The 21,041-nt window shown below is 44.2% G+C and overlaps 1 protein-coding gene across 2 annotated transcripts in view; it reads left to right on the forward strand.

Annotated features, from left to right (window-relative positions):
- The window catches only part of SLC24A3 (solute carrier family 24 member 3), a 355,771-nt gene extending 335,842 nt beyond the window's left edge, over nt 1–19,929 (forward strand). For both annotated transcript variants that reach the window (XM_030558108.1, XM_030558109.1), the window contains exons 16-17: nt 17,520–17,585; nt 18,404–19,929. In XM_030558108.1, coding sequence (XP_030413968.1) covers nt 17,520–17,585; nt 18,404–18,553 — 216 coding nt within the window. In that variant the 3' untranslated portion in view covers nt 18,554–19,929. The remainder of the gene's footprint in view (nt 1–17,519; nt 17,586–18,403) is intronic.
- Nucleotides 19,930–21,041: the final 1,112 nt, after the last annotated feature.

Consider the following 21,041-nt stretch of genomic DNA (forward strand, 5'->3'; position numbering starts at 1 on the left):
CATCCATCAGAGGAAACCCATCCACAGGGTCCCTGAACTGGTTAGCCTGCTTGCTGGGAAGGTAATGGTGACAGAAAGCAGCCAACGGGTCTGTGATGACCGTGCAGCCCAGAAGCTGGAAGGATTTAGCTGGTTGGGACAAGGTCCTGGACAGAGCAGCCAGTGAAACATTGATTCAGTACATCCCTTCATCAGTATCTGCCAGGAGGGCTTCTGCAGCACCGAGGATATGTTTACACTGTGTTTTAAAACCATGGCAGTGAGTCTGAGTCTACCAACTTGGGCGCTCAGGGCTTGCGCTGTGGTGCTAAAATCAACACTGTAGATGTTGCTGCTTGTGCTGGAGCTTGGACTCTGACCCATCTCGCACCCTGGACTTCAGCCCAGTGTCTCCTCAGCTGGTTTTAGTGCCATAGCACAAGCCCCAGTCTGTAGACTCTGAGACTCGCTGCTATGGGTTTTAAAACACAGTGTAGACACATCCCTAGTCACATACTAATGCTGCCCGCCCCTTCCTGTGGCTAGGTCAGTGAGGCTGCCTGTGGGGAACCCTAGAGGGATCCTCCTGATGGAGGAGAATGGGCAGGGCAAGAATCCATTTGACATCTGCTCCTAGACTGTTCTCCTATGTAATGTCTGGTAAAATCCCTCTATGTCTGTTGTTTTGTCCCATCTGATTTATAATCACCAGTGGCCAAATTCTGCTCTCATTTACACTGGTGTAAATCCAGAGGAAATCAATGGCATTATGCTGGTTTTACACTGGTGAAATGTGGAGCAGAATCTGATTTCTTTTTCTTTGTCTATGTGACAAGCTTGGGTATCGTGATGTGTGTATACAACTGGCAGTGTGCTGTGCTATGATTTTATAGATGCTGACATTTTTTTAATCTTCTGTGGTAATGTGGTTTCACCCACTAACCAGCCGATCAAGTGCTCATAGCAGGAAATAGGTTTAAGTGATAAAGTTCTGAATGTGAGGCCCCATTGTATTGTTAACACTGTGTTGTGCTTCATCCAAGGATCTCCAAGTGTCTTACAAACAGTAAGCCTCACAGAACCACTGTAAAGCAGGATTCCTGTGCCCATTTTACAGAGGGTCCATTGAGCCACAGAGATATTAGGACATGAGGTCGGCATTCTTTTGTTTGCTGAATTGTAGCTCGCTAGCTTTGTAAATACCTTTAGCATATCACAGAAACTCTGTATAGATTGTACTGATCAGTACTAACAGTGCTGTGATGAGACTCATCCCAAAAGGTCCCAGTTCTGCCTCCTTAGTAATAGAGCAGTATTATTTATTATGTGTATTACAGCCGCACCTAACAGCCCCAACTGAAAGCAAGGGCCATCATCCTAGTCACTGGAGGCACTTATCTCCAACTGAAATCTTTGGCACCTAAATATCCTTAAAAATCTTGCTCAGTACAAACACATAAGATAAACAGAGACCCTGAAAAAAAAATCTTACTGGGAAAGGAACCAGTCAGAGAGAGATGAATTGACTTCCCTAAGCTCACACAGCAGGTCAGAGCTGGGAATAGAACTCAGAGTCCCAGTTCAATGCCCAAGCTGCCCCACTGTAAGTGACACTCCTGGTTTTGGTGGCTTGTTTCCCATGCTCTTTGCTTTGGTGAGTGTACGTTTTAGTGCATGTATTATTTTATTCTTCAGTTTTTATTTCAGAAAAACTCTCTCTTTCTTGTCTCTTGTTATGTGTGTGGAATCCTGCGCCATATTGTTTGAGTTTGTGGAAGTTCCCCTCCTCCCACTTTCCCAAGTAGTGTCAAGCACATCTGCATTTTGAATGAAGGCTGTTGGTACCCATCTGCATAAATGGAGACCTAATCCAAAATGTCGCTCATCACACAAGGCATTATTCCAGTGCCCTGAGAATCTACAAAATGGGTGCATCATTCATCAGAATCAAAAAGGAATCCTTCAGGAAGTGGAAACATGGACAGATTGCTAAGGAGTACAGAAGAATAGCACAAGCATGTAGGGACAAAATCAGAAAGGCTAAGGCCCAAAATGAGTTACACCTAGCAAAGGATATAAAAGGCAATAAGAAGGGATTCTTTAAATACAGCAATTCCTCGCTTAATGTTGTAGTTCTGTTCCTGAAAAATGAGACTAAGCGAAACGATGTTAAACGAATCCAATTTCCCCATAAGAATTGATGTAAAGGGGGACAGGGGGTTAGGTTTAAGGGAATTTTTTTTCACCAGACAAAAAACTATATTATATATATATGTATATATATATACACACACACAGTACAAGTTTTAAACAAACGATTTAATACTGTACACAGCAATGGTGATTGTGTAGCTTGGTTGAGGTGGTGAAGTTAGAGGGTGAGATATTTCCCAGGGAATGCCTTACTGCTGAATGATGAACTAGCACTCGGCTGAGCCCTCAAGGGTTGACACGTTGTTGTTAATGTAGCCTCACACTCTACAGGGCAGCACAAATGGAGGGAGGGGAGACAGCATGGCAAACAGAGACAGAGAGACACACCCTGTGTGTGGGAGAGAGAGAGAGAGATGCGCATTGCCCCGTTAAGTACGCTGACACCACTCTAAGTACATTGTCTTTAAAAAGATCAGGAAGTTGAGACAGCAGCTGCGACCAGCAAGTTTTCTCCGTCCTGAGCCCTATCTTGTCCCCACCCTGCTCTATTTGGAGAAGGGGTAAGCGGGGGGCAGGAACAGGGGGGAAGGGGACACCCTGACATTAGCCCCCCTCTTCCCTCCTCCCCTGCACAGAAAGCAGGAGGCTCCCAAGAGCAGCTCCAAGGCAGAGGGCAGGAGCAGCACTTGGCAGTAGGGGGGACGGACAGATGAACTGCTGGCAATTGATAGCCTGCTGGGCAGCTGCTGCACAGGGAACTTAGGGGAGCGAAGAGCTGATGGGGGGCTGCTGGTCCATCCTGGTTCCAAGCCCCCACCAGCTAGCTGCAATGGGTTGCTCTTTCTGCAAGCAGTGGACAAAGCAGGCGGCGGCCAAACAACTTTATAAGGGAGCATTGCACAACTTTAAACGAGCATGTTCCCTAATTAATAAGCAACGAAACAACATTAACTGGGACGACTTTAAGTGAGGAGTTACTGTACATTAGGGTGTAAAAGAAAGATAAAGGAAAGAGTAGGTCTTCTACTTAGTGAAGAAGGAGAGCTAATAACTCATGACATTAGGAAAGCTGAGGTGTTTTATGCTTATTTTGCTTCAGTCTTCACTGAAAAGATTAATGGTGATCTGAATCTCAACACAGTTAATATTAACAACAAGCGAGAAAGAATGCAAGCCAAAATAGATAAAGAACAGGTTAAAGAATATTAAATTAGATGTATTCAAGTTGGCAGGGCCTGATGAAATTCATCCTAGGGTACTTAAGGAACTAGCTGAAGCTATCTTGGAACCACTAGCAATTACCTTCAGCATCTCACGGAGGACAGGTGAGGTCCCAGAAGACTAGAGAAGGACAAACACAGAACCTATCTCTAAAAAGGAGAACAAAGACGAACAAGAATTATAGACCAGTGAGCCAAACTTTGATCTCTGGAAAGATACTGTATCAAATTATTAAACAATCAGTTTGTAAGCACCTGGAGGATAATAGGATCATAAGGAATAGCCAGCATGGAATTGTCAAGAACAAATCATACCTTCTTTGACAGAGCTAATGCCCTAGTGGATGGAGGAGTAGAAATAGATGTGATATATCGTGATTTTAGTAAGGCCTTTGAAACAGTCCCACATGACAGTCTCATAAGCAGGCTAAGGAAATGTGGTCTAGATGAAATTACTCTAAGGTGGGTGCACAACTGGTTGACAGACCATGCTCAAAAAGTAGTTATCAATGGTTTGCTGCCAAACTGGGAAGGTGTATCTAGTTGGGTCCCCCAGGGGTCAGTCCTGGGTCTGCTACTGTTAAATATTTTAATAAATGACTTGGATAATGGAGTGGAGAGTATGCTTCTAAAGTTTGCAGATGACACCAAGCTGGGAAGGATGGTAAGCATTTTGGAGAACAAGTTTAGAGTTCTAAACAACCTTGACAAATTGGAGAAGTGGTCTGAAATCAACAAGATGAAATTCAATAAAGAAAATGCAAAGTACTACACATAGGAAGGAAAAATTCAAATGCATAACTACAAAATGGAGAATAACTGGCTAGGTGGTAATACTGTGGATCACAAATTGAATATGAGTCAACAGTGTGATGCAGCTGTGAAAAAGGCTAATATTCTGGGGTGTATTAACAGGAGTATGGTATGTAAGATATGGAAAGTAATTATCCTGCTTTTTTCAGCATTGGTGAGATCTCACCTGGAGTACTGTGTCTAATTCTTGGTGGCCACACTTTAGGAAAGATGTGGACAAATTGGAGAGAGTCCAGAGGAGAGCAACAAAAATGATCAATGGTTTAGAAAACCTGACCTATGAGGAAAAGTTGAAAAAACTGGGCATGTTTAGTCTTGAAAAAAGAAGGCTCAGGAGAGAGCAAATACCAGTCTTCAATTATGTTAGGGACTGCTATAAAAAGGACAGTGATCATTTGTTCTCTCCGTGTCCACTGAAGGTAGAACAAGAATTAATAGGTTTAATCTGCAGCAAAGGAGGTTTAGGTTAGTTATTAGGAATAACTTTCTAACTCTAAAGGCAGTTAAGCTCTGGAATAGGCTTCCAAGGGAGGTTGTGGAATCCCCATCATTGGAGGTTTATAAGAACAGGCTGGACAAACACCTGCCAGGGATGGTCTAGGTTTATTTGGTCCTGCTTCAGCGCAGGGGGCTGGGCTTGATGACTTCAAGATCCCTTCCAGCCCTCCATTTTTCTGATTCTATCATTTGATCTCTGATATCATTCTCCCTTTCTCAGTCGGCACTGGGAAGATCTGGAAAAGATGGGCTCAACCGAGGTGATCTTTAGTTCTTTTGCAAGGACCTGGAGTGAATCTTGGCTATAGTGAATCTCCCTTTTTTGAATCAGTTGTTCCCACATGGACTAAAATGTGGACTGCTCCTTTATAATGTCAGACAACCTCATTGTGATCATCTCTCCTGGCAACCAGGAGGCAAGAAGCCACCCTGATTTTTTTTCCCTCTGGACACAGATGCCTAGAGCCAAATCTCTCCCTGTACAGTCACCTATCTGGGTTATTGGATCTCTTTCTTTCTTTCTTTCTTTCTTTCTTTCTTTCTTTCTTTCTTTCTTTCTTTCTTTCTTTCTGTCCCTGGCTTACTTCTTGGTCACAAATTGACAGGAGTCTGGTCAAAGCATACAGCTAGTTCTCAATCTAGTTTTCCTCCAGGGCAGAACAGCTACTGTTAGTGACCAGATTGAAAGGTACCATAGTTGTTCGCTGTCTCCTCCTTCAGGAGGATTATCTGTGATCTCAACCTGTGATATCCCTGGTGGTTCCTTTTTTTGCCTCATCCACCTTGTCTTCTTAGGTTTCTCCCACTGCTTTCAGCTGTTGCTCAGACCACCACCTCCATCCTTTCTCCACCAGAAAGTAAAGCAGCTTGCAAATCAAATGCAAATGAAACCTTCCTGGCTTTTGTCTAAGAAAATAAATATCAAGAAGCTTCCTCACTGGATTGCCTTGGTTCCTTCTGCATCTCATCTATATCCCAGTTATATTCATTCGAGGTAGCCTCTTTACTTGTTAAGGCCTATCAGTATGAAAAACCTGTCAGTCTTACTCCTTCAGAACTCGCCTCATCATTGCTCACAGAGTTTGGTCACACACCCTTCTGCCCACCTCTGTACTGGCCCTGTCATTCATCCAGCCCTCATGCACAGCTTTCCAGCAAAGAACCACACCATCCTTGTCCCCTGCAGCCCTCACATTTTCAGTTATTCAACACTCAGAGTCCTGAACTGGTTGTTGCTTCTGAAATGCTTTGGGAGCCAAGTGATGCAGGCCTAGCAAATGCAGAACAGAAACAAAACCATCCACGGAAAAGGTTTCCTATCTTTCTTCCAGGTGCTTCTCAGGGTCTCCATCTGGCAGCCTTAGTGAACCTGCAGCACATTCAGTAATCAGAACAGGTTTGGGCCAGGACGTATTTTTTAACTTCCTTAGGAGAGCAGGGTCAGCTCCACCTTGAAATGGAGCTGTCACTGATCTCACCTCACTTTCCCCTCCTGTATCTGTTTTCATCTTATGTATCTGTATAGCGAGTGTACTAGCTGCACTACGGACTGTTGATCAATCTCCCCATCAGCCACTGGGGCAGGCTTTAACTGTGAAGGCTGTTGAAAGCTGATGTCTGGTTCCTGTTTTGGGCAATCCCACAGGTGTATCTGAGAGAACTGCCTGTGAGATGAGAGGTGAGGCTAGCACTCGCTGTCCCCACAGAGGAATGTTCTTGCCTCCAGCCATGGGACTGTGTTGTTTCTTTGGCCAGGAGCTCTCAAACAAAACCTAGTCCTTAGGCCTATTCAAATTCAGATGTACAGTATTAATATTGACCTGCTAATGAGTGTGCTTTGCAAAAGTGCTGCCAATGACCACATGTTGGCATCAATTTATATCACAGTATAACAACAATTGACTGGGCATGAAGCCGTTTTGTGTAACTAGGTCCTGCCTGACAAAGTATTGTTCCACCAGTGGTGTGTGCCCTCTGACTCAGCCTCCATGGTGTGAAGTCTTGTTTTCCTTTGAAGTGCTAGCAACCACGGGGCCAATTTTGCAGCCCTTACTCATGTTAAGTCGCATCTGTTCACATGGGGCAGGATTGGCCCTGGCAGTCCAATCTGAGCGAGGCCCTGTGCCAGGGGTAGGGTACAGACTGAGTGGTGTGACAGAGTCACAATTGGGTCTCTGTTTCACCATTGCCTCAGCCTTTGCGGTGGGACAACTTCCTTCGCACTCTGAGCCAGCTCAACTGTGTTGGACTGGGGGGAGTGAAGCCAATTTTCCACCCACTCTCTACTCATCTGCACAGGCAGAGGAATAGTAGCCGAGTGGCAGCTGCTCTCCCCCTCACCCAGAGCCTGATGATATCCATAGCCTGTGACTGGGAGTAACAGAGCTCATGACTCCCCTAGACAGGGGCATAGCCAGCCTAGAATTGAGCCCTGCAGCTTCCTTTACTTAGTTTGCATTGACTGATTAATTCTCTTCATCCCAGGCTTTTATGACTGGGTGCTGGAATGATGTACAGTGATAAAAGCTTCCAGTTAGGGTTGCCAAGCGTCTGGTTTTCGACAGCGCAGCAGGGCTGGGCCAGTCAACAGCACAGCGGGGTAAGGCAGGCTTCCAACCTTCACTGGCTCTGCACAGCTCCTGGAAGTGGCCACCAGGTCCCTGCGGCCCCTAGGCACAGGGAGGCTCTGTGCGCTGCCCCCACCCTGAATGGCAGCTCCACAGCTCCCATTGGCCAGGAACTGCAACCAATGGGAGCTGCGAGGGCGGCGCATGGAGCCTCCCCCTGGCTGCCTATGCACCCAGGGGCCGCAGGGACCTGGCAGACACTTCCTGGGAGCCATGGTAAGTGCTGGCAGGACCCACATCCCCTCCCACACCCCAACCCCTGCCCCATCCTGGTGAAAGTGAATGAGGGTGGGGGACAGCGAACGATGGAGGGAGGGGGATTGGAGTGAGTGGGGGTGGGGCTTCAGAGAATGGGCGAGGCAGGGGGTCAGGCACGGGTGTTTGGTTTTGTGCATTTAGAGAGTTGGCAACCCTATTTCCGATCTCAAAGGGAGCTCTCAGCGCAGGATCCGGTCCTCCTGTACTCCTGCATTCATTCCTTATTACCTTGAGTTTGTACATGCCTGCATTGTTCAAAACCAAGCCCTTGGTGATACTAATTGTGTTGGATTGTACAAAGGAAATTCACACAGCAGCCCAGCTCAAAACTGTCCAGTAAGGAAATGCACGCAGACAGGCAGGAATGTAGCACATGTCCTGAATTACAGCTGGGTTTGTTGCACTCTGGAGACCCCATCATATTTCAGGGAATGCAGAGTTCACTAACTTGTGATGCCAACCCCATCACTGCAGGAGAAGCTATACCAAAATTAGGTTTGGGAGCAGACTCAGAACTCTCAGCTTTTGCCAGCAGGATGGGCTGGAAATATACCAGAGCCATTGCGATCAAATGAGATAATTTCTTACATCTATGGATCCTGGAGCAAAATCAGTTTTGGTTTTGGCAACAGCAAGTCCTTTTCCTCTCAGCAATTTCCAGAACAGAACTGGAGATTGGAATTACATTATTTCCCTATTATTCAACTTCAGATGCTGCTAGGCTGGTTGCCCTTCACTGCTCATTACTGCAAGAGCTATCTGGAATTCATGGTAGCATCCTTGCATGTGCGGTGCAAGAAAGGGAAGAAGGGAAGCACTTCATTTAAATTCAAGCTGTATATGTTTTGAACTTGCAAACCTGTCAACCATAATCAGTCAACACAGGGTATTCTCTTGTTCTGCTTAGCTATGTGATTACAAGCCAAACCTCAAAGGAGAGTTTATTTCTCCTGATTTCAATACCAGACCATGCTTTGCTTGTAGACAATTGTCTCCCAGGAAAGGATTTCCTGTTTTTAAATAAAGGGAGGGAGTTGAGGTTTTTTTCCCCTCTATGATTTAGAAGGAAGCAGTGTTGGTTGGAAATAGGGTAAATCCAACTAAGGATGCGTCTACACTGCAAGTCAAAGTGTAATTGCAGCATGGGTAAGCATACCCGGGTTAGCTTTAATCTAAAACACAGGTGACAATAGTAGTGTAGATGTGGCAGCACGGACTTCTGCCCAGGCTAGCAACCAAGAGTACAATCTCACAGGGGAGCCTGGGTATGGGCTCTGATTCCTAACCTGTTCTGAAGTCCATGCCAACATATCTGCTAACTCTTGTTACCCAGGCCCTACCCATGTTACAATCAAACCTTCACTTGTCTCTTAGACCCTGCTAGTAAAGGCAGGGGGCTGGGCTCAATGACCTTTCAAGGTCCTTTCCACTTCTAGGAGATAGGTATATCTCCAATCATTATTACTACCCCCCACCCCCTGTCCCATTTGTTCACAGTTGCTATCTGGCCACCCTATTTCCAATTTAGGTTTGAAAGTTGGGGAGGTCTGAACAGTTTTGCCTAACCATTTGAATCACATTTCAGAGCCATTGAGGCTTCCCCTGTGGCTAGTGGGAATAGGTCAGGCTGCAGCATTATAGTGGTTGGCGAAAGGAGCCAGTGAGAAGGCTACAACAGCAAAACTATGTGCCAGTAAAGCCAGTGAAACACTGAGCCATATTGTGGGATGAGGAGAACAGCAGTGTATGTTACATGTCAGAAGTAAGTTGGCTGGAAGACGATGAAGCAGTGTGACCTGCATCGCTCTGGCCATAGGTGTGTATGTAAAATGGGCATAACTTACACCCCACGTGACAGAAGCGGGTGTGCCGGGGAAAACATCTAGCTGGTTAAGCAGGTAAAATAAAGCAGTAGGAGCCCATTGACACCTGCTTTGCTTTCCTGCCCTATTGTCACATGTCATTGGACACCTCTGTTTACACCACAAATAATTTGGCCCAGGCAGGCACTTGCAAGGGAGGTGCAACCTGCTTACACCAGGTCTAAATCTGGCCCCATGAGCACTCATCTTGTCTTTCTTTCAGGGATAGAAGAATCACAACAGTCTTTTGGAACAAAAGCTACTGTGTTTTCATTGATATTAGGGGGGTGGCTTCAGGTGTCTTCATGAGAAGTGCAGCTAGGGCTAGGAATTGGCTGGCTAAGTGTGCGCAGCTGCAATCTCTTTCCCCGGTGCTGCTCAGGCAATGAGCTCAGCCCTGCTGAGAAGAGACCTTTCTCTCCTAGAGTGAGAACCCCATGCAACAGCCCCTCAAAAACTGGAACAGCATCGCACTCCAGATCCAAATGCCCTTAATCTCAAACAGGCCTGCTCCTTTTCTGACTGCCCAATGTAAAGCCCGTGATGACAGAGTCCTGTAGGATCCTAGTATTCAGTGACACTTACACACCCCGCAGCAGCAGGAGGGAGGCAAAAACAGGAGCTGACGCTGGAACAAAAAAATGGATTATATCCATGCAGCGGGCCAACTCCTCAGCTGGTGCAAATCAATGCCGCTCCTAGTCAGAGGAAACCACAGGAGCTGTGCCTGTTTGCAAAAGGTAAAAATCTGACGCGTGGGCAGTTTTGTATTGGTAACTTTCTTTACGCAGTTTTGCTGTCTGTTCTCAATTCACCTACCAGCAGATTCTTTCCAGTTTTCCCCCTTCCAGTCTGAGTCCTTCCACTTTGTTAGGCCCACATGGGGCATACCACAGACACATTTCCGACTCCTAAACCACCATGGAAACTTCTTCTCAGTCGCTTGTATAACACTTTGCATTTCCCAACAAGGTTTTTGCCCAGTGAATTGTAGTTTTTGTTCCAGAAAATACAGCTGCAATATCAATTCCAGCCAACTGAGCTTCCTGACAAAGTGCATTCCATGGCGAGCATTGTTTTCCCCAAGGAAACTATCTCTCTCTGTTTACATGGAAAAGGTTTAATCCTGCCATCAGAAAAAGGCTCAGGTAACGATTTTCATTGCAACAAGGCTGTAATGCTCAGCAGCACCTCCTTGGGCCTCATCTGGGGAAATACTCGTCCCTGTCCAGTAGTCACTCAGCCCATTGCTGCAGTCAGTCGCTCTGCAACTGATGTCCTGCTAGTCCAGAGCTGCAGTCCCTCTCCTTCGTGGCTTAGCCCTCCAGCCAAGTCACCACCATCCTCTCCTTCTCAGATATTATCCTCAGAGTATCAGGCAGTCTCCACTGTGCTGATTCTGCCACTCTTGCAGTAGTTAGTAGGGAAATCCGGGCCCACCCTCTACCTCAGGTTCCAATCCAGGGTCCCTCAAACCTGCAGTTCAGATCTATCCCTCTCAGACCTGACCGTTTCCTACCCTGCCTGTCTCAGGCTCCTGCTCTCCCCCTTGTCTCAGGGAGTGTGACCGCAGACTCACCTGGCTACAGCCCCCTATCTGCTGCTAACTTCCTCTCTGTATAGACTCTGCCCAGCTCCTCCCCTAGCTAGTTAGGCCCTAGCATGCTCTAGCTTTCCTCCAGGTGCAGCCAAGAGGTTAATTGGCCTAATTTATCCCTTCAGGTCTTGTGTGGGGGTGGACACCCCATCACAGAGGCATAGAGTGCTCAGACATGGAAATTAAAGTAGACAACTATTCTCCCATCACTTCCAAGAAATCATCCTTTTCTAGGAGGATGCCAAGCCTCACAAAAGAAAAGCTGCTGCATATTGCCTGTGTACAATGGATCATTTTGTTTGACTCAAGGATAGAAGCATATCTAGTTACCTAATGATGAAAACAAGAACTGTCAGGCTGGAGTGAGAGTTCATCTCTCCTAATGCAACTCCATTACATGAAAACTGATGCTCAAGTCTCCAGCTTGAGGTGTTGCGATGGGTGGCAGTTATTGGATTATTTGATTTGCTGTTGTGAGATGAGACACACTTTATACTAAGTTTCTGTTAATAAATAATTAATAGACATTGTAAACATGTTACAGTCTTGAGTCATGTGTGTTATAGGGGGTTGTTACAGGGGTCATAAGCAATCCATTGCCCTGTAACAGTTGAGTAATCATTTAATAAAACATTTGTTAATCCTTATTAACCCTTTATAAACTCAACCTTCTTGTAATGCCTGCTGGGTTTTAAGACCAGCAGATCATATGGTCATGCCTTCTCTTAAGGCTCCATTTATAAATAGTGTATAAAAGATTAATAAATGCTTAACATATGTTTAGTACATTTTAATAATTCTTAATTAATTAAGAAAAGGATTTTTTTTCAGACAGGCTGAAAAACAAATCGTTGTAACAATTGTCCTTTTATATATCAACATTTGGCCCATTTTAGATGTAGGTTTAAGAACTTTTCTGCTTTCAAAGGTACATTTCCTGTTTTCAAACCAGTCCAGTCATGTCTCTGAGAAGCACCATCTGTCCTTCATGTTGAATGCAGGTATTTTCCATGCTAAAAACATTCAGCTGCTTCAGTTTATTTCTTTTTCCGCTATATTCCACTTTAGCTGCGTTATTTAATACCACCAGCTATTAAATATATTGGAGCCTGGAAGAAACAGCCTTTAATCAAAATCCAAACAAGATTTATTGTACAACAAAACCTAGTGATTCTTGGTCAGCCCCTGACAGCTCTGCAGGACCCCTAGGGGCTGGATTCTGATATCGGTTACACCAGTGTAAATCCATACTACCGTCATTAATTGAGCCAGTAAGACTACTTGCTGTTCTAGTTCAGGGTCAGGAAAGGATGGGAGTGGTCCAAAGGCAACAAGCCTAGCCTCAGCAAAGAGGAAGTGTCAGCATGGTCAACAGGCCAGGAAGGGAATCTTGTCCAGACCTCCTTCGCCATAATTACAGCATGCACAATGTGAGGATCTCAGAGGAGAGCAGACAGGTTTAGAGAGAAGTACTGGAGAAGGTCCTCAGAACTCAGACAAGGAGGCAGACACACCTTCCAACCCTAGGAGAAAATGTTGTTTCAGAAAAACTGCGAGGACTGTTAAGTGGTAATTGATGCTGTGAGCAGAAATGGCTCAGGAGCCTTCTTCCATTCTCCAGCCACAGCTACACAAGCACACAGCTCCGTGGGTAGCACTTGCAGCCTGCAGTTTACATTAAAAGCAGGATCAGTACTTTTCCCTCCTTCAGTTCCATAGGTGATGCCAGATTTGGCCTTACTGTTTTGAAGCAATCTGTGTTCTAGTTTCCTGGGGCAGTCATACTACTGAGAATAACACATGATGGTCTTGTTAATCTGTGGCAGCAACAGAATTCCAGAATTTGATTGGGCTACAGGTCATGTAACATCTCCAGTTTACAGCAACAATACGAATTTAATGAACGGTTCTCATTATTATAATTTAGTTTCATTCCAATGGTTTCCAGAGGTCCTGTTGTGCTGGGCTCTGAACAAGCACGAAATAAGAGACAATCTCCTCTTCAAGCCCGTGAAAGACTCTGATCTTGCCATGTAGGTGCATCCTGCCTCCAGCACAGACATCCACTTCATAACTGTCGGTATTAAATATGCCAGTTGAAGTGGAATCTAGCAGAAAAAGTAGTAGTGCCTGCTTAGGGATCTGCCTTCATGGAGTTTATTGCAGGATTGTGACTGCCAAATGCCAGAATTGAGCTCTCCTTTCTAGTCAAATTCTACTCTCAGTTGCACTGGGGGACTGAAATCGATGGAGTTATTGTGGATCTGCACCTGTGTCACGAGCCCAGAGTTTGGCCTGCGTGTAATTGTAGAACTCCGTGAGTGCCTTAGGAATCCTGTGCCATGTAGTTCTTGAGTTCTTAGCTGTCCCTTGCATTTACAATTCCTAATTCTCTTACAGATATGCCACTTTATAATCCAGCTGAGAGGATGTGAGGGCTGAAAGATGGCTGGTGATACACTGTGTACCATTATTTCCCCTGTTGGCACTTGAGTAAATTACATTGTCACAGAAAATTCTCATTTGAATTGCTCATTAGATTAAGGACAGTTTTGCAAACCAGACAGAAATCCAGCTGTTAAAACACAAGGCCCACATTGTTAGAGGTATATGAACTTGTATCCTCAGAATTATTTTCTGCTCTGCAAATCATTTGCAGTAATGGACTAATGCTTTTGCTTTGCTCTGTATACATCTGTAGACCCAGCTGAGTAATTAAGAGCTGGAAATGAGCCCACTGAAGGAAGAACGCTGCACTTTCAGCTGTCCTTTTGATCCCAGTAACACATAGAGTTATGCTATTGGAAATATTCCGGCACTAAATGAAAATAAACACACCCAGAGAAACATTAGAAATGTCCTCATTTAAAGTATCTTTTAAAGATGCTTGTAGTGTGTAAAGTGACTTCCTGCTACAAAGAATCTTAAACTGAGCGAAATGATTTGCCTTTTGGAGGCCTGTTGATTCTAGCTGAACTTTGCTAATGATTTCTTTGCACAGAATGAGCCAAATTCTTCCCTTCTGTAACTCCATTGATTTGAGTGGAGGACTAAATTTGGCTCAGTTACTTTATAATGCTCTGTTGCTAATGGTGCACTTCAGGAATACTGCTTTAATAGACTGCAGCATCTACCCAGCAAAAATTCTCTACATTAACTTGCTTTTACATGATAATATACAATAATTTTTTTAATGAAACTTATTCTGTGAGGTGTACCCAGGAAAGCATAAGCAGAATTTGAGACAGTCTTAAGATTATTTAGGCTTTAAGGTTTTAACTGGATGGAGAAACTAAAAAATTCAGTAGTCTGAAGGGTTAAATTGCAGTAGCCTATGGTATCTACTCCACAATGGCCAGCTGCTTTGCTTCCAGTTGGGAAGGTATTAACCTTCCAGTGAAGGAAAAGACTCTTGTACATTTCTCTCTCACTCATTAAAATCCTAGTGCAAACACCTGGCCTTCCAGGTACATGGGCCAATTGAAGCAGAGAGTTTTGACTCGACCAGCTTGAGTCCGGAGCTGAATTCTCCGATATGTCAGTTAGAAAAAAACAATTAAAGTACCTAAAGGAACAAACAATAACAGCTCTGACAGACTCATATGAACGTAAAGGGAGGAAGGATGGTCCAGTGGTTAGGGGTTTAATCCAGGACTTGGGAGCAATGAGTTCGATTCTCTGCTTCTAGGTGACTTTGAGGCTTGGTCTACACTACACATTTAAACCAATTTTAGCAGCGTTAAACCGATTTAACGCTGTACCCGTCCACACTACGAGGCCCTTTATATTGATATAAAGGGCTCTTTAAATCGGTTTCTGTACTCCTCCCCGATGAGAGGAGTAGTGCTGAAATCGGTATTACCATATCGGATTAGAGTTAGTGTGGCCGCAAATCGACGGTATTGGCCTCCGGGCGGTATCCCACAGTGCACCACTGTGACTGGTCTGGACAGCAATCTGAACTCGGATGCAGTGGCCAGGTAAACAGGAAAAGCCCCGCGAAATTTTGATTTTCATTTCCTGTTTGCCCAGTGTGGAGCTCTGATCAGCATGGGTGGCGATGCAGTCCCAAATCCAAAAAGAGCTCCAGCATGGACCGTATGGGAGATACTGGATCTGATCGCTGTATGGGGAAACAAATCTGTTCTATCAGAGCTCCGTTACAGAAGACGAAATGCCAAAGCGTTTGAAAAAAAAATCTACAGGCTACACAGTGCTGCGTGACAAGCGTAAAGGGAAGCCAGAGACTCAAATGGACGCTCATGGAGGGAGGGAGGGGGCACTGAGGACTCCAGCTATCCCACAGTCCCCAGCAGTCTCCGAAAAGTATTTGCATTCTTGGCTGAGCTCCCAATGCCTGTAGGTTCAAACACATTGTCCGGCGTGGTTCAGGGAATAGCTCGTCAATTTACTCCCTCCCCCAACCACGTGAAAGTAAAGGGAAAGAAATTGTTTCTTGACTTTTTTCAATGTCACTCTATGTCTACTGAATGCTGGTGATACACATGATGCTGCAGCAGTGAAGAGCAGTATCCGCTCCTCTCCCCTCCCTGGTGGCAGACGGTACAATATGACTGATATCCGTCGTCACCATCAGCCCATGAGTGCTCCTGGCTTGCCTCAGGTGAGGTCGGCCGGGGGCGCCTTGGTAAAAATAGGAATGATTCCTGGTCATTCCCAGTAGATGGGACAGAACGGCTGGTAACCATCCTCATCATAGCAACTGGGGGCTGAGCTCCATCAGCCCCCTCCCTTTCCTGTGTAAAGAAAAGATTCTGTCCTCCCTGCACTATCATAGCAGCGGGATGCTAGGCTCCTCTCCTCCGCACCACTTAATGTCCTGCCTGGACTGTCATAGCACCGGGAGGCTGCCGCCTCCTCATTTTATCTCACTAACAAGTCACTGTTTCTTATTCCTGCATTCTTTATAACTTCATGACGCAAATGGGGGGACACTGCCATGGTAGCCCAGGAAGGTTGGGGGAGGAGGGAAGCAACAGGTGGGGTTGTTGCAGGGGCACCCCCCCGTGAATGGCATGTAGCTCATCATTTTTGCGGGATCTGACACGGAGCAGCTGTGCTCTCTGATACACTGGTTCTCTAGTACACTTGCCCCATATTCTAGGCAGGACTGACTCTATTTTTAGAAACCATAAAGGAGGGATTGACTCGGGGAGTCATTCCCAGTTTTGCCTTTGCGCCCCCAGCCGATCTCAGCCAGGGGCACCCATGATGGCAGCAGACAGTACAGAACGACAGATAACTGTCATCTCATTGCCAATTTACACCAGCAGCAGACAGTACAGAATGACTGGTAACTGTCTCTGCTATCATGCAAAAGCAAATGAATGCTGCTGTGTAGCGCTGGAGTATCGCCTCTGTCCGGGGCATCCAGTACACATACGGTGACTGTAAAAAAAAAAAAAAAAGAAAAGAAAAAGCTGAATGGGCTCCATGGTTGCCGTGCTATGGCATCTGCCAGGGCAATCCAGGGAAAAAGGGCGTGAAATGATTGTCTGCCGTTGCTTTCCCGGAGGAAGGAAGGAATGACGACATTTACCCAGAACCACCTGCAACAATGATTTTTGCCCCATCAGCCACTGGGATCTCAACCCAGAATTCCAAGGGGCGGGGGAGACTGTGGGGACTATGGGATAGCTATGCAATAGCTACCCACAGTGCAACGCTCCGGATATCAACGCTAGCCTCGGACCATGGACGCACACCGCCAAATGAATGTGCTTAGTGTGGCCGCGTGCGCTCAACTTTATACAATCTGTTTTATAAAACCAGTTTATGTAAAATCGGAATAATCCCGTAGTGTAGACGTACCCAGAGTAACTCACTTAGTCTCTTCACATCAGTTCTCCAGCTGCCCAGTAGGGATAATAGCACTTCCCTACCTCACAAGGCTGTTGTGAGGATAAATTCATTAACAACTGTGAGATGCTTTCATACGCTGGGTGATGGGAGCCCTAGTTAGATAAACAGAACCAAGAGCCTTAGCACTAGATAATTGAGATCCCCTCTAATGACATAAACTGACTATGCCAATCTGCACTATTAGATTACATCTTGTTTCCTTTATGCAGCCTAATAACGGTACAGGGGAAAGGACATTTTTATCCTGGAATTTATTTCATGATAGTTGGAAAATCAAATGATGGGTGAGGATAAAAGGCCTTTCCCCATATTAATCTTGCAGGAATCACACAGGAGTCAATCAGAAGGAAGGTACATTCTCATGGTATAATGAAGAGACAAGTAAGAAAGTTGAGGTGGGAGTGGCAGGCTTTGTAATGCTCTCAGGCTCTGAGTATGTCACCCTTTGATCAAACACCTTCTTCTGGAATGAGGAGTGGACTAAAAACAGTGATGTAATGGTCTTACTTGACTTTTACGTTGCTGGAGATGTTTAGAAACTGTGGTTTATGGCTACAGAATAATTAGCAGAGATTAACTATATTCTTCAAACTTCTCACATAGTTTTAATAAAATTCCTTCTTTTCAGATCCAGTTAAACAGCAGAGGACTTATCTATTCCGTTGGCTTGCTGCTGGCATCAGTTTTTGTCACCGTATGTATATTATCTCTTGTTCTTCATTTCCAAGATAGTAATTTTATAGACGTTTGCTTTTTCTCCACGTGCTCCTTTTCTCTTAGAGCAGCAGCAATTGCTGTGAGTCCCGTTGAGAGGTACTGCTGATTCCTACTCTAAAATTTCCAGGGGCTAATCTGGTACTTTGCAAGCAGTTATCTGGCCTGACACAAGATGTCTCATACATTGTATGTTTTTTCCTGAGAGGAGCCCCGGGAAATTCACTAGTAATCATTAGTCACTTTCCATGGTAGAAATGAAGCCAGATTTACTCTTGTGCACAATCCACTCTCCAGCTGGGCAGATATGAGTTTACCATAAAACACAACAAAACTGACATGTTCATATTCAAGCATCAGACTGTTTAAAGCATACTAAGGTGTTTGCACCTGCAAATTGCAGGCCCAGGTACACAGGTGAAAGCTGTTTTAGACACACAGAAGGGAGATGGCCATTGAAAAGTTTAAGGGTTATGAATCTCATAGAATTAAATGGAATTGTTCTTGCCGGAATGAACTGACTATTAAAATACTGGGCCAGATCATTAGCTGGTATTAATCAGTGCAGCTGATGGAGCTATGCCAGTTTACTCCAGCAATACATCTGGCGCACTGTATAGTAATATCCTAAAATGATACGTTGCAATTGAGAGCAGAACATTCTTCAAGCAAGTCAATGGCACTCAGCAACAGAAAAGTAAATTTCATGGTCACGCTATTGAGAAAGGAGCTGGCCACTGATTGTAAATGTTTGTGATATTGCAGTTTACTCTGAGCAAATGACTGTGTGTATTGTAGGTATTTGGTGTCCACATGAACAAATGGAAGCTGGACAAGAAGCTCGGAATTGTGTGCCTTTTCCTGTACGGCATCTTCTTATGTTTCTCCATCATGACAGAATTCAATGTTTTCACTTTTGTGAACTTGCCGATGTGCAGAGATCACTGATCTGGGCGGCAGACTGTCGAGAGGTACTTCCTTCTTACCTGTGCAATACCAAACACGGCTGGCGTCTCCAGAACACGGTGCACCCAACGGTCGTGAAATAGATCCTGCTCACTGTTCATAGGATTCTCCTCCCATCTCGGTTTACCCTCTTCCGACCCCAAAACCTGGAAAAATCCTGCATCGATGTGAAGATAATTTTTTTTCAACATTAATGTGATTTCCAAGTTCAGTTTTTGAACAGTGACTGGGATTCTAAATGAACTGGCTGCTATCTGGCATTGAGCCAGGCAAAACTGGTCTGCTACAATTCCCTCCTTTTTAAGTTATTTGGTGGAAGACTAATCTAATTTATGATTTAAGACTATTGCTAGAATGCAGAAGAAGAGGGTACATTGTATATGGGGTGTTTTTCAAGCAGAACTGTGGGAATCTTTTATTTTTTTCAGAGATCAACAGCCTCTCTTTGCAACTTCTCCTTCTGAGCGCTGGATTTCATGTAATGATCCAAAGGTCACAAGTGCAGTGTATTATGGGAACTCAATTTGAAATACTCAGCATATGAGTGGATTGACTGTTTGTTAAAAAAATGACTGGCAAGGCAGTGGATAACATCCTTATACTATGATTAACGGATCTCTTAAAGGTGTTGTAAGGAATGCAAGGTGAACATGGATTCAAAGGGTAAACACTGCTACCATTTTCATTATTAATGTCAGAGTTTTATTGCTAGGTTATTTATATGACTTCCAAGCAATGGTTTAGGACTGCCAGCCCACGAGGGCTAACGAGGAGGGGTCCTGGTTTTTAATGATCCACACATTGTGATGCAAGGTCAGAACTTCAGAGGATCATCCAACTTCTTGTAGTTTTTTGGGGGAGTGTGTAGTTTTGTGTCTTATTTGTTATGAGAGGGACATAAGCACAGTCACACATTCTCAAAATGAGTTGTAGACACTGGTTTCTTTAAAAGGAAAGAGGCATACTTTGCACTGACATTATTACTGAAGTCATAATTTGCCACTCTTTAAAGAATACACTGGACCTGGCCAAAAATTTTTACAGCTGAACTTATCTGATATCAGATTGTTGTGGATTTATTCCACCTCCTTCTGGAGGAAGAAAGAGAGAGAGAGAAATGGCACTTTTAAAATGCAGAATATCTTTAATGCAGATTCACTCACAAATCTAAGTTATGATGAAAGTTTTGCCATTCGCTGTTCTAACAGACCTGCAAGGTTTTGTATAATACTGTATTAATATGCAGATAAATTCTACTACATGAGGAACACCTATGATTGCCACACTTGTATGTATTGAAATTGTGGATTCTTGCCAGTGCTGGCTGTTGTATTTACTTTAAGCATTGATCACTTCTGATTCATTTGGTATAGTTTTTTCCTCTTCCTTGTATATGTTCTTCTATGAAGTGTAATAAGATACTACCAACAAGGTGAATGTTTTTGTCTATGGTACAGACAGTGGCCAATATTGGTAGACAGGACACAACAAAACGGCCCTAAGAGGGAAAAAAAAATCTGAACTAGCGGAAGAAAAACAGTTCAGAGTGAAGACCAGTTTAGCAACTCACTTGCACTTTTGCACTTGATTATTTAAGATTAATTCTCTTCGGACAAATAAACCTTTCCAATCTGTGATCTCCATTCGACACAGCACGTTACTTTCTATCCTTTTCACATGGAACAAGCAAAAATACAAGTTTGTCAGGCAAGTTCCATGGAAAGTTGATGCACATCCACCTTGGGTAAAAGCAGACTGGTGGGTCTCTGGAGGAAAGTAGGTGTGAAGACAGAGCAGATGTGGATAAAGGAGAGAGAAAAGAGGGGCTCCATTTTATATATGTGTTGCTATTTTTTCTTCAGGAACATAACTGTGATCCCACTTGTTTCGCTAAGCAGCATTCTAAGAACAGCATGTTAAGAACTACACCATATGGAAATTCCATTGCATAGAAATCCCCATTGTACCTTCAGAGTGTGTTTTTAATTAATAATAACCACTAAAATGTCTCAAAAGACTTCCTTAAATTAAAAAATAGTAGCACGATGTGATACATTTCAATAAATTCCAACCTTGAGGACAGTATAAGCTTATAACAAGATATAGTAGCTCCTAAGCTGAATCTTTACTTACTTGCAGAAGAGACAATATTTGGACAAAAAAAGTTTCACATCAGGGCCTATTATTATTTCTATTTTGAATATTTATACTGCTGCTCCAATGGAGCCAGTTGGATCTATTTCTACGAAATAGCCATTATCTATCCCATGGCACAAAAACTGCATGACTGGTTTTTTAGGAACTTTTCCTGTTGACATACATCAAATACTGTAGTATCGTAGCTTTGCATTGTATATGTATCCTGAACTTTGTGTATTTTGCAAGAATATTCTGAAAGTTGCTCATTCCAGGTGTAAACAAAGAGGTATCTTAGATGCACTGAACTGCTCTTACCTGTGCCATATTCTTA

This window comes from Gopherus evgoodei, chromosome 3, assembly GCF_007399415.2.
Source record: "Gopherus evgoodei ecotype Sinaloan lineage chromosome 3, rGopEvg1_v1.p, whole genome shotgun sequence".
Lineage (NCBI taxonomy): Eukaryota > Metazoa > Chordata > Testudines > Testudinidae > Gopherus > Gopherus evgoodei.